We start from the raw sequence: 13,666 nt of genomic DNA on the forward strand, positions 1-13,666 counted from the left end.
TTTCCTTTCCTTTCCTTTCCTTTCCTTTCCTTTCCTTTCCTTTCCTTTCCTTTCCTTTCCTTTCCTTTCCTTTCCTTCCCTTTCCTTCCTTTCCTTTTCTTCCTGGTTGTTGTTGTTATCCATTAGTTTTTGGTTTTGAGCAAAGCTCCATTTATCCCAGGCTGGCCTTAAACTCTGTGTAGCTGGGAAGACCTTGAATTCACTATCCTTCCACTTCTTCATTCCAAATGCTGAGACACAACAGAAGTATATACCATCTCAGAACAGCCTGTTTTTAATTCAGAAAGAAGTAGGGTCAGCGCACATCTGTGGCCCGTATGTTTGTTCCTGAGTCTCTATTTCTCCACCCAAATCTCTGAGTCCTGATGACCTCACCAGGAAATGACAGCTTCCCATGACACCAGACACACAGTGGACTTCGTCTTAGGAGCCCAGGATCACAGGCAGGCAGACTGTGAGCTGGAACCTTCTCTTTCAGCAACCGGCCCTTTGGGTCTGTGTCTCTCCCTTTTATTTTTCTCCTAGATCTATGGGGAAGCTTTGTCAAACTGAAAGGAGGGGACAGATGGAAGGCAAGTTTTGGGAACAAGTAAGACCTTGCTTTTGCTTCTTTTCCTCCCTGAATACGCAGTCAATGAGCTGTGATCCACACTCAGCAAGGGAAACGCAACTACACAGGAGTTCTCTCCCATAACCGCCAGGGAAAGCAGGCTGCGGAGGGAGGAATATCCACAGGCAGATGTGCTTTGTGGAGAGAGATACCTAGCAACAGGACCTTATCTAAGGCACTCATAACAGGCTGCTTCAGTCTGTCCTGCTGGGAAGCAGGCATGGGGAACGCTCATATGGAGATTATAGCTTCACCAAATAGGCCCATCATTTCTAAATGAGTATGTGAGGTTGGGAAGAAACATGAAGTTTGATTTCCTAGCTAAGAAGAATGCATGGACTGTAACGCCAAGCAGTAGGCAGGAAAAACTGAGTAGGACTGCTTTTAGTCAGAGCAATAGCTCTGAAAACAGAGACTGCCTGACTGACAAGCTCACTCTGAGCTTAAAGCAGGATGCAGCCAGTCCTTGCAGCAGGGTGCTCAGTCCTTCAGTTCCTTGATATAATGATCTAGCAAAGAGGGCTGGGGAGATGGTTCAGTGGTAAAGAGCACTGACTGCTCTTCTTGAAGCCCCAGAGTTCAAATTCCAGCAACCACATGGTGGCTCACAACCACCCATAGTGAGATCTGACTCCTTCTTCTGGAATGTCTGAAGACAAATACAGTGTACTTACATATAATAAATAAATAGATTTTTTTAAAAAGTGATCTATCAAGGAAGCACCCTAACTTCGATCTCAGGCACTCTGGGCTCCCTCTTACATAGAGCTCTCGCTCAATCAGCTTCAAACCTCTTTGTGGCCTGCTTAGCCTCTCCCTTCTAGGATTATTATGATGGTTAAAGGAGACAAAAATCCTTATTAATCCTTCATCACTGTTATCATCTCTATTGTTGCTACAACTGCTGGTCTCCTGAGTGAGCATGTGATCAAAATTAGGGGCATTCCTTATTCAGCTGCTGGCCATTGTTTTTGTTGTTGTTGGGTTTGTGGTTTTTCGTTGTTATTGTTGGCAATGGTGGTGTTTAAAGAGATAGTCCTAGCCTAGAATAGTGCTTCCTGTCTGTAATCCTAGCACTTGGGCGACTGAGGCAGGAGGACTATTAGGAGTTCAAAGACCAGCCTTGCCAATAATGATATTGTCTCATTCTTGCATCAAGTGGTTTTTAAATGGTTCTCATGTAAAGCTAAATAAATGTCAGATGTGAAGCAACTTTTATATATATATATATATATATATATATATATATATATATATAACCAGACTGAACACACAATGAGGTCCTCTGAGAACACGCTGCACAGAGATAGGCTAGCACCATCTTAGTCTGCTGTGTGACATATGCAGCACAAAAACCAAACTGGGTACTGATCCATTCCTCATTCAGGCATGTGTGATTGTTAATACTCCTTTCTTAGACTTGCCTAGTGCTTAAGAGCTAAAGCCAGCCAAGATGACAGAGCCCTCTCCAGCCCCCACTGACTATGACATTACCACCCCAACACCTTTCTGTGCCCAAGGTGTTATACTCACTGTATCCCATGCCCTGCACAAAGTACTTGAAGGCCTCAGCAAGCTTGGCAGGCTGTAGGAGAGAGAGAGTGAAGTCAACGGCTGAAGATATAGATCATCCTGGGTCACCTGTACCTGTAAGCTAGAGCTTTGGCCCAAGATGGAGCCTCCACATGTAAACAGGAAAAGCATAGAAGTGGAAGAAAAACCCAGGATGCTCGTAGGGACCAGAATCAGTTTTGACCAGAAACAAACAGCTTAAACCTGCCTCAGTGTTGAAAAGGCATGGATACCTTCCAAGATTTCTCTTTTTTTTAATTTTTAATTTTTAATTAGGTATTTTCTTCATTTACATTTGAAATGCTATCCCAAAAATCCCCCAGACAGTGTCCTCAACTGCATATAGGGTGAAGACACACTCTGTGCTCACAGCCCAAGGCCATGAGCCACACGGCCTGTTAGGGACTCTGAACAACCAGCTCCAGGAAACCTGACACCAGCCTTCCAGGACCAGTACTCCCAAGTGCATGTGGGTGGCATAGATGAATAAAATTGGTGGCAGCTGCCTGGACCCAAGGACCAGAACTAGTAAGTGCAGGTTGTATGGATGAACCAGAGACCCCTGTGCCAGGAACCTTTGTGCCCGAGGTGGTTCATGTCAGGTTAATGATACAAAGATTGAATGAGTAGAAGGAAGGATGGTCATTGGAAAATATTAGTGGAAAGACAGGCCGGGATGGGGGGTGGGGGATAGAGAAATGGTGGGAAGGACAGAGGGATAGAGAGATGAGAAATGGTGGGAAGGACAGAGGGATAGAGAGATGGAAGAACAAAAGAAAGGACTATAAAAGGAGGGGGATGGAGAAACGGAGGAATAGAGGGAGAGAAGGATGGAGAGATGAAGAGATGGCAGGAAGGAGGGAAGAAGGTGGGAAGAAAGAAGGGATGGAGGTGGAGGGAAGGACAGAGGGAGGGCAGTGGGAAAGAAAGAAACAGAGAAGGAAGGACTGGAACAAGGGTCAAAGAAGGAAAAGGTATAGAAGGTCAGATTTTGCACTGACTAGAAGATAAAAGCTAAGTTGAAGAAGAGGAAAAAGATGGGTGGGAGAAGAAGTGGAAGAAAGAAAGGATAGAAGGAAAGATGAACGAAAAATAGCTATGGGTGGGTAGCTATAACACTAGCTAGGTTAACCAGGCTATACTTGGATAAGTGATCAGGCAGTGCCAAGGCCACTCTTAGAGCCACTGTCTCCTCTACACAACTCAATTAACTGAACTGGGGGACAAGGTGCCTCCAACGGTATATATGTGTTATCCCTTGATCCCAGTTCAGGAAGACACCACCCAGTGGCTCAGTCTCCTCACAGAGACCATGTGGTTCCTGCACAATCCTGCCACTCATCTACAAGGAGGCAAAGAACCCAAGTGACATTTGGCTATGCAAAAGTTGCCCCCTAGGATTTTGTGACATGAGTTGGCTGCAGAGAAAAAGGATGTCTTTTGTGTTGGAGTTGGACTGATTCTGAATGAGAAGAGTGGGCCAGCTGGGTATCATTGGCAACTGTTACCATAGGCAACAATCCTTCGCTGCAGCCTCAGTTTCCTCTAATGATGCTGAGCTGAGATGCCAGCACCTCCAGCCTCTAAGAAGGTGAGGTACAAAGTGGCCAGAGGTGAGAAAGTCTTTTGCTAACACACCTAGCCTGGGAAGGGATGTGGGAGGGGTTACATGGTAATCAGGCTTGAAGGTCAGTTCCCACTGGTGTTTAAATAGTGTTTAATAGTCCGGACGAGGCTAGGTCTGTCCTGGCTGCAAGCAAATAAAGAGAACAGGAAGCAGAACATGGGCTGGAGGAAGATGAGCAAGGAAGCTGTGTAGATTCAGAGATGCAGGTCCCCACACACCTGGATCCATGTGCACATAGATACGCATGAATGTACATATGTGCACACACAGGCACACATGCTCAACCCTCATGTGCATATGCATGTATGTGTGTGTATGGAGGGGGTGTATGAACATATATTTTGATGTCATATATTCTCTATCCCTCCCTCTGCTCATAGCTCGAGCTCCCAGTGGCCCCAGGCTAGGGCAGGGCAACCAAGATTTTGAACCCATAGCCAAGCCAGGTCCATCTGGAAAATCTCTTAAGCCTGTGGCCCTCAAGGTCATCCAGTCCCCAAAGGCTGCTTGATAGGGATCGAGTGACTCCACAACATTTATAAAGCACATTTCATGTAGAATATCTTTATAAACTACCATTTTGGCACACAGAGACAGTGGAAAAATGTGAGCTTCTGGGCCCCAAAGGCACATACATCCCACCAGTGGAAGGTAACAGGTTTTAAATGAAAAAGCCACAATTTCACTCACCTGAGAGATCTGAGGAAGGCCTCCACAGTCTGCCATCTAGGAAGGAGGGAGGCTGGTTAGCAACAAACACCCAAGGCAAAGCTGCAGCGATCTGTGCTCAGTGGGACTGGCCCCAGCATCACCCACCCAGCACTGCTCTGAGTGGGTGCTGCAGTTGACTGTAACCCCTTATCTTCCTTGGCAACTACTGCTCAAAGCTTATACAGAGCAATATCCACCACAGGTCACTCCATATCAACCCCTAAGAGCATACATACAGACTCAACTGTGCCATTTTGGAAGCCAGAGTGGCTTATGGAACTTTCAAGATCCCAACCTCCAGAGCATACCCAGTGAGGAGAGACCCTCGGGAAGGAGCCCGAGCCTGGGGCACTTCCCAGACACAGCTGCCATACACAGGTGGCTTTGGATGTGCAAACAGTCCTGACTGCATGCTGTTGAGGGGGGGGGGGGNGTAGACCTCTAAGCACAAGGTAGCAATCACACTGTAATTGTGACTCAGGAGACTTTGTTGGAGGCTGTTTCCTTGGCCTTACAACCTCTCACTACCCAGAGGGATCTGGTGCAAAAATATCTTTGCCTCATCCTAGGAAAAGGAGACTTTGGCCCTGTGCTCCCAGTCTCTCTTCCTTTACCTACACAGGCAAAGTGTATAGACCCCTGCAGTCCAGTCCCTGGGATGGACCACTTAGCAGCCTCAGATGGATTCCAAGCTTCCTTCCTTCCTTCCCTACCTCTCTCTCTTCATGTTTCCCTCCCTTCCTGTCTTTCAGCGACAGGGTTTTAATATACGATCTGGGCTAGCCTAGAACATGCTATGTAGCTGACATCCTACTGCCTCTGCCTTTATGGCTCCAAAAACAGTTCTATGCTTCAATAAACATAGCTCAGGTCCCAAAATACGTGAGTCCTTGAAACCATTACAACTGCAGGCCAACTCCTGTTCATTACCTTGAGCAGGGTGGTCTTTGTTGGGTCCAATTTGGAATTGCATTCCACCTAAACAAGAAGAAAGGCCAGGTAAGTACTTGACTCACAGCCAATGTCATGAGTCCCCTGCACCCTGTCCTACCACCTGAAACACCAGTGTTCCTTTAGTCATAAAGAAAGAAGGCAGGCTTTAGGTTGTTAAATGCATGTGGCTTTGGAGCCTGGCCTGACTGGCTCTGTGACCTGGAGCCCACTCAGGGACAACCAGCTCCACGGAGCACTGCAGAAGCAGAGCGAGATAGTCATAACTCTGACCAACAATGTCACATCACATATGTGAGAATGGCAGAAAGTAGGCATCCTCTGTGTGCCTCCCTAGTAGTGCAGGTGGGAGCTAAAGGATAGACTGAGGCAGAAAGCTCTGCCTGCCGCAGCTGCCATGCTCTTCTGCTAAGCAGAAACGTCCACCTGCAGCTGAGACTGAGAAAGAATCCCTAGCCATGAATCCTAGCATTGATTCCGCCATGTAGACAAGGAGCCCATGAAAAGCAGGAGGGCAGGGGAAGCGGATGGCCAGGTAGTGAGAACCGGTGGCCACAGAGAGAAGCTGGTCTGAGCTCTGCCCCGAGGTGATGTCACATTTTAAACAATGTCTTTGCATTTGGAGGGTCATACAGGTGAGCACCCGTGGCCTGCTGAACTGATACGTACCACAGCATCCACGGCAGGAGAGTTGTCTCCAACTACCAGCAGAGCAGGGCACCTGCATGGGAAAGGGGAAGAGGAGTCAGCCTAGGGTCCATCTCCAGGTTCTTAGATGCCAGACTTCAGGCTACAGCAGGATTCTAAAAGGCTCTTTAGGTTTCCTAGAGCCCTCTGTGCCTCTGTCTCTAAGGTATGATCCTCTGCTTTGAACTCTGAATAAAATGGGCTGGCAGTTACTTATACATAAGTATAAAATTTCAGCCCAATGATTGAGTGTCTTAATGACTTCATTCCAAAGCACCTCTGTCCAAGGAAGGAGAAAAAGGAATCTGCCAGGAATTAAGATGGGGGGGGGGATGTCTGGCATAAATGACAAAGCCAGGTTCTTAACTACCCAACAGTGTGACACACATAGAAAGACACCATCACTGCCAGTGGAATATGTTAGCTGTGACCTTTCCTACTAGACATTCAGGACTCTCTCATGTCAGATCCTGCATTTTTTTTAAATCTATAGGCTTTATGAAGCCATTGGTGTTGGATATGAAGGCAGTCGGCCTCCTAATTCAAGGGCTGTAGATATGATCACACACTCCCGCTCCTGATGCTGACTCCAGCTACTCAAAGGGGAAAGTTCAAGTCAGGTCCCTGGGATAGCACATAGATAGTCATCTCTACTGTAGTGTTCCACCCTAAGGTGGAGTTTCTCCCACCCAGCAGAAGCCCCCACCAGTATCCCTGAATAAAGCCAGGAAGACAACATAGGAGAAAGTAGCCACTTACTGCAGGGTGACAGTGTGGGTTCCAGGCATTGGCCGCTCAATCTCCAGGTCTCTCCGGCTGCAGATATTTCGCACATGGTTATGAACAAACCTACCCCAGCAGCCATTCCCACTACACCAACCCTGCAGGACCCTCCATAGACCATTCTAGAAAACCATCCACAGGTCATTTTCATGAGGTCATGCAGCTTTCAAGACCCCATGGCTACTTGGTGTCCATAGAAGCAGTTAAGAGCAGCAGGTTTTCATCTGTTTCTAGCAAAACCCTCCTCATTTTGCCCAAAATTTGATATCAGTATTAATATTATTTCTACAGTAAAACAATCATGTCCTCACTAAAGGTCCCTGCCTCCCTGTGCCCCTAGCTAGAGCCCCTACCTATCATTGCTAAGAGCTCAGGAATGGGCTCCTAGCACCCCTCCACTGCTAACTGAAGCCTTCCCTCGGCAGCTCTGATGTCATCTCTAAAACTCAGACCTGCTCTTCTATGTGTGCTGAAGCCTACACTGATGCTCCACTTGCCTAGCAGATGTCTAGTGTAGAGCTGATCCCTGCAAGTGAACACCTGGCCTCTCTACCCTCCGAAGCTCTGAGACTGAAGCCAGCGTGGCAGGATTTAAGTCACCACACCATGCCACTGCCTAGCTGTGTGACTTGTGGAAGCAGACTAAACCTTTCTGTGCATTTGCGCCCTCATTGGGAAATAGCCTTGGTAACAGCCCCTTTCCGTTAGCCGCTGTGTAAGGACTCCTGTGATTCCCACTGTCCAGTCAGGAGCCCATCTCCCTCTTCTTGGTACCCAACTGCATCTTCAGACAGCAGAGAGAATGCCAGGGGCCTCTGCAGTGAGATGCTGACAGTACTGGGGAAAAGGTACCAGAGTCCATCAGAGAACCTAAGCTCATTACAAATGCAAACTCAGTTCCAGCAGGTTAAGTCTTAGGTACTGCCTTAGGTCAGATCTGTATGCAAGGCTCACTGCTGGCCCCAGTATTGGGAGTGTGGCAGAGGTACTTCACACACTTTCACTAGAAGGTTCTAGAACTTCTGACTGATGCTAATATCCTTGTGTAGTCCCCTCCCCCAGAAAACCTCAGGTACCTCATCCTTTACACTCAGCTGCTTCTCCTCCCAGCAGCCTCTAGGGTTCTGAATCCTTACAATGTTTCTATCCTTTGCTCAGCTCCACTCACAGGGGCTTTTATTGTGAGTCAGACTTGGGCACACTCCTCAGCTCTCCACTCTGACCACTCAGCTACATCCCACTCATCTGGCCCCACAGTCTGGGTGGGAGCTCAGATCCCAGCAGAGCTCACTCAGTGCAAAGGGCCAGGCAGCTCCCACACAGCCATTGTTCTTCCCTGGGCCCCACCCTATTAACCTACAGCTGCTCGGCCGGTCCTGCTCTCTGCTTCCATCCCAGATTTGCTGCAGGAAGCTGATGAGGACCCTAGTGTGACCTGGCAGTTTCTGCACCTGCACAGGGCTCTCACCTGTTGTAGGCGCTGATGAATAGGTGTAGGTTGCTTGGGTTCATGTCGTTGAGGATGTGCTGTCGGTACGTGTGCACTACCTCCACGTTGTTGTGTATCTCCTCCTGTGGTTACAGAGGGAAGAGAGGGGAAGGCTTGTCACCATTCTCCAGCCACAGAGATAAGAAGGGAAGGCACAGATGAGGCAGAGGTAACTAACTGAGTGAGTCTGGTGCGGACCGCTGAGTGATAGCTACTGGTACCAGAGAACCAGCTTTCCCTCAGGAGCCTCAGCTAAACTCGGAACTCCTGCTTCATGGTAGACCTCAGAGCAACCTGCCCCTTAGGGTATCAAAAGTAAGGAGCCTTAGCCATAACAAAGACATTCTGGAGGAAAGTGGTCTGAGGAGTCTGGTGGAATTAACAGCAATAACTTGGGGACATCATCAAAGCCTCAAGGGACTTGGGGACAGTCTGGACTGTGTGATGATAACCTCAGGTTGCTCTAAGCCATTTCAACTACAAGCCAAGGAGTTACACCAAAGCAGGGTATTTTCTGCTGCCCTGAGACTCAGGAGGGCATTCAAGTGTTGTCACGTTCATTAGCTCAGCAGCAGAGACTGCTACATCCAGTAAGCAGTGCTTCGCTGGATCTGGACAACCGAAGGGTTTTCCAGGCATTGAACTTGGATGTGAGCCAAAAGGACAGCCTCACGCATGGCTGTTGGCCTTTCATCAACATAGCTACATGGGTGTCTATTCTGTCTTCAGTTCACGTAAGACCCAGGCAAAGGAAGCAACTTAGGAGACTGTGTGTTATAGTTACACTTACAAGTTCAAATCCCAGTCATACTTCTCCTGGTCTCCTGGAGACCTTACCCAAGCCATTCAACCTCTGGTCTGAATTTCTTCAGCTCGAACTGGAATGAATGTCATGTTTACCTCATGGTCACAGAGTTCCTGAACAGGCTCCCTGAGCTAATCCTTGGAAAGAACTGGTGATAGTGCCTCACACAGACACAGAGCTCATCCCACAGACATGTACACTGCAGACTTCACTCCTAATGACCCCAAACTGTTACAAATGAAGGCCCAACACAGGTCAACAGGAAACCAATTGTATGTCTATTCAGTGGAATATTACACAGTACTGAATCTATTATGGTGTCCAAAAAAACATGAGTAGATTCTAAAATAATCATGCAAAGGGAGTCACTTGGTGGACAAAAAGCAGAGCAGAGGGTGCCTGGGAGGAGCGAGAAGAGGATGGCTCCCAGTGCAATGACATGGAGGAGAAGGGTGAAGGACATTTCCATTATCTCAGTTGCTGAGATGACTGGTAGATTTGTTCAAATATGCAGCACACTGTGCTTCAACAAAAAAACAGTTTATCATGAAACCCCACCCCTGGTGAGGAGCTATTGAAGGTGTCTCAAGGGGAGGAGGGAGATCAGTTTTCAGCAAGGAATGTGCCCCAGGTAGGTTGTTCATGCTCTGGTGGATAGCCCTATACACTCGCTCATACCAGACTCAGTACCAGCAGGGTTTTGTAATTTAAAACAAACACACACATGAAGTTAGGAGGGAAGTCTAGGAAGAGCTGAAGGGAAAGAACTCAGGGTACATTTGTTCAGAAGAATTTGTACACATGTATAAAATTCTCAGTGTGGGAGAGACAAGAAAAATCATATAAATGGCTTGCTGGCTATTAGTCAATACTTCACAATAATTCACAGACTTCAGCCTGGGTCACCCCTTGACTGCATCTCATTTGTACCACATGCCCATGTGGCTCTGTGATGAGTGCCACATGGTTAACTGCTCCGTGAGGACACAGGTCTACACCACTCACCTTGCCAAAGAGGTGGGACACCACCATGTCAGGCAGGGCTTGGGTCCATCCTGAGATCTGTAGAGGATGAACCAAGGAAAAAAATCAGCAAATAGGACTCAACAGCAGAGAGAAGAGTCAGACAGCCTAGGTGCTCTATAGATAGAAGGCAGATAGCACAGGTAGTTCTGCTTGGGTAGAGATGGGCAAGGGAGATGAACACTTGACCTGGGGTCCTGGACTGGCCCAATGGCCACTTGCAGCTGTGGAGCACTGGAGATGGAGTGGGGACTGAAGGCCCTAGATCTCAGGTCTTTTGTTTATAACTGAAGGTATTAGGAACCATGTCATCCGGCCATAGTAAGGATCCTGTAAGTCACCAGGCATCAAAGGCTCTGATACTCATTTTTGGTACCAATGGCCTTAGATATGCAGGCTGCCTTGACTTCACATGGGGAATTCATTAAAACCACAGCCTATCTCTCAGCTGGAGGCCAGTGCCCCAGCCCTCCTTGTTTGGCTTAGTTCAGTGGACTAGCAGCCAAGTGGACCCAAATGGAATGTCCCTTTCTCAGCTGGAAAATAAAATAAAAGCCAGGCAGGATTCTTCATTCCTGGCTGCCCTACAGGGATGGACAGGGCTCCCAAATTCTATCAAGACATTAAGAAGAAACACAGCATCTAGCAGACAGTAAGGGATGGGTGTAGCCCATGCCCTTTTCCCCAACAGCCGCCTAAGAAAACTACTATCCCAGTAAGAGACTCGTCATATTAGCCTGTGTGGCTTTGATCAGAAATTTCTCCCGATCCTTGGCAGACAATGGGGACTTTACAGAAAAAAAGAAAGCAATCTTCACTTAGGAAAAAAAAAAATCACCATGATCAACAGGACTCCTTGGGACAGCAGCCAGGGCCAAACCTCTAAGACCTTTAAGAGCAGCAAATGGTTGCTAACCTAAACAGGGCTGAGGAAGGGTGCTCTCTTAAACAGTAAGGAAAGAAGGTGATGGGCAAGAAGGTGCTACCCTGAGTAGAGGCTGGGACCTCACCAATCTGCCCTGTCCGCCCTTACCTTAGAGGCAGCCCAGTCCATCCAGCCTTCAGCACAGGGGTTCACATTCATGAGCACGAGGCCCTCTACCATCTCAGGGTTGTTGAGCTGTAATCAGAAACACAACATGACGTATACTGAGGGCGATGCCAGCAACTGTGGGGACCTGAGAGCAGATGTTAATGGCTCCCTGCAGAGTCCGTGCAGAACTGAGGTACCATTCAAAACTGGACTAGGCCCTCAAGAGAGCAGGAGGAAGAAGCCATAGAAAAAGAAAGAATGCACTTGCATGTCTCCTCACCTCACAGAGCCTTGGCTTCCCCAGATGCCCAGTGTGCAATAGCCAAGCCACAACTAAGTGAGAAGGGCACAGAGATACCCTGTGGCTCGATTCCTGGAATTCCTAGGTATTTAGGACTCCAAGACTATGCTAGCATCTAGGTGAGACTGATGCCCATGTTGATTTGTACTTTGACGGTACCCCTGGACACCATCAAGGTGCGACACTTACTAAGCATCAAAATACCTTGGGCTGAAGGGCATGCACCTCTTTAAGATAACTGGTAAAGACAGTGCTAGCAGTGGTCACTGTCACACTAGCACATGTCTGACTCTTATTGAGACTTAATTCTGAATTCCAGATGACCTGGGTCACAAAACAGTGCAAAACAGAGATAAAACAGTACAAAATCAGAGGTCTCTATGAGTGAGAAGCCATCCACATTTCTGGTTCAGGGAACAGGACCAGTAATCAAAAGTCCTATCTAGTGTGGCATTTCAGCACCAAAAAGACCAAAGCAGTTAGTATGGATGCATGTATGCACCTCTCCAGATGCCCCTGTCTCCACCCCACTGCCATAGTGAGGTCACAGGCACCTGCAGCCATGCCTGTCTTTTATATGTGTTCTGGGGATTCCAACTCCAGTCCTCAACTCTCCATGCTTGCACGGCACACTCTTGCCCACTCAGCTAGCTCCCCGGCCCCTAAATCATTTTTAATGTCACTTCACAAACTGCCAAGAACTTACTGCGAAGCGGGTCAGGATGTAGGCGCCAGCTCCTGTCCCCATGCCAATGACACTCTTGAGCCTGGAAACCAAATGAAGATTCAGGTCGCCAAAGGGAGATGTGATGGAGCCCCTGCCCACTCCTATAAACTTTCCTCACTTACTCCTGAAAGCTCCACCCCTTGTATGTCATTCTTGAGAATGCTGACAAGCCTGCCCATGCCATGAGAGGCAGGCTGCCCTGAATGCCCTGCAGGTCCATAGCTGTGACCTTGAAAGCCTCGACCCTCTTGCTCCTTTTCCCCTGACTGTGGCCAGCCCAGGCTCTGAGACGCCTAGCATTTACAGGAAGGCCCATTAAGAAGTTGCCTCACCCCACTTCCAAGCTTTTTTTTCTGGATTCTGAAACTTGGAATGAGAACAAATTGGGCCAGAACCATTGGGTTCCACCCGAGGAGAGGCTGAAGTGAGAGAGAAAGGGGAGCCTGCAGGGGCAGAATGAGGGTCTGGAAAGAGAAGCCAAGATCCCAGGGAACACTCTTCCAGAATGTTCCATAGGATCAGGAGGCAGGGACAGAATGTGCGTTGGGGGTCACTCAAGAAGCAAGGCCACAGTGACAGGACACAGAGCACAATGTCCAGTTGAGGAAACAGTGAGTACAAGCTGTAGCAAGTTCCTTTCCAGACCCAACTGAGAACTCCAACCTGCACTTTAGTAGTCAGGTCAAGGTAGAGAAGGAGGCCAGCAGCTGCCCTTTCCTGACAACCTTGAGGAAAAGGGTCCTTTGCTCTTACCCAAACTGGTGAAGAACTCCAGGAAGCATTTCAGCCAACTGATCCATTGAGGGGTACATGTACCTGTAGGGTATATGGGGAGGCAGATCTTGAGAACCCAGACCCTGGGAGAAACAAATCGCCCATACAAGATATTCTGAAAGCTCAGGTACCAGCTGGCCCTTGCACACAGAGACATTACAACCCCACCCCTCAGCATCCACTGGGTAAGCACACCCCACCCTAACACTGTAGCTCTGAACTGGGAAGGCACAGTGATAGGCTGGAAGGGCATAGAAGGAAGGGGATCCACTTTGTTCAACTGTTCAGGAAGGGTTTCCTAGAGGAAGTGACGCTGAGACAGAGCCCAATAGATAAATGGACCCTAGACAGAGACGATACGTGGAGGACCCTGAAAGAGCTGGGAAGAGCCTGGATGGTGTGACTTTACTTAACTGGAGACACCTTTAGGAGAAAAGAGGGGCAAAGACATGGGACTCCTTTGGGAGTGGTCACACCTCAGCTTGGAGTCAGAGCCTCCCAGGTACAATAATGAAAAAGTCACCTAACTATGAAGGCTTCAGTTTCCTGTTAGCTTCCTGGAGATGGGTATTT

At 48.2% G+C, this 13,666-nt stretch overlaps 1 protein-coding gene across 2 annotated transcripts in view; it reads right to left on the minus strand.

The window, feature by feature from the left end:
• The window catches only part of Ndrg1 (N-myc downstream regulated 1), a 42,410-nt gene that overhangs the window by 3,061 nt on the left and 25,683 nt on the right, over positions 1–13,666 (minus strand). For both annotated transcript variants that reach the window (XM_021183153.2, XM_021183154.2), the window contains 10 exons: positions 13,073–13,135; positions 12,299–12,359; positions 11,292–11,378; positions 10,241–10,297; positions 8,410–8,513; positions 6,918–6,974; positions 6,141–6,192; positions 5,451–5,498; positions 4,500–4,535; positions 2,144–2,195 (listed from right to left, as the gene is read on the minus strand). In XM_021183153.2, the coding sequence (XP_021038812.1) occupies positions 2,144–2,195; positions 4,500–4,535; positions 5,451–5,498; positions 6,141–6,192; positions 6,918–6,974; positions 8,410–8,513; positions 10,241–10,297; positions 11,292–11,378; positions 12,299–12,359; positions 13,073–13,135 (617 nt within the window). The remainder of the gene's footprint in view (positions 1–2,143; positions 2,196–4,499; positions 4,536–5,450; positions 5,499–6,140; positions 6,193–6,917; positions 6,975–8,409; positions 8,514–10,240; positions 10,298–11,291; positions 11,379–12,298; positions 12,360–13,072; positions 13,136–13,666) is intronic.

This window comes from Mus caroli, chromosome 15, assembly GCF_900094665.2.
Source record: "Mus caroli chromosome 15, CAROLI_EIJ_v1.1, whole genome shotgun sequence".
Lineage (NCBI taxonomy): Eukaryota > Metazoa > Chordata > Mammalia > Rodentia > Muridae > Mus > Mus caroli.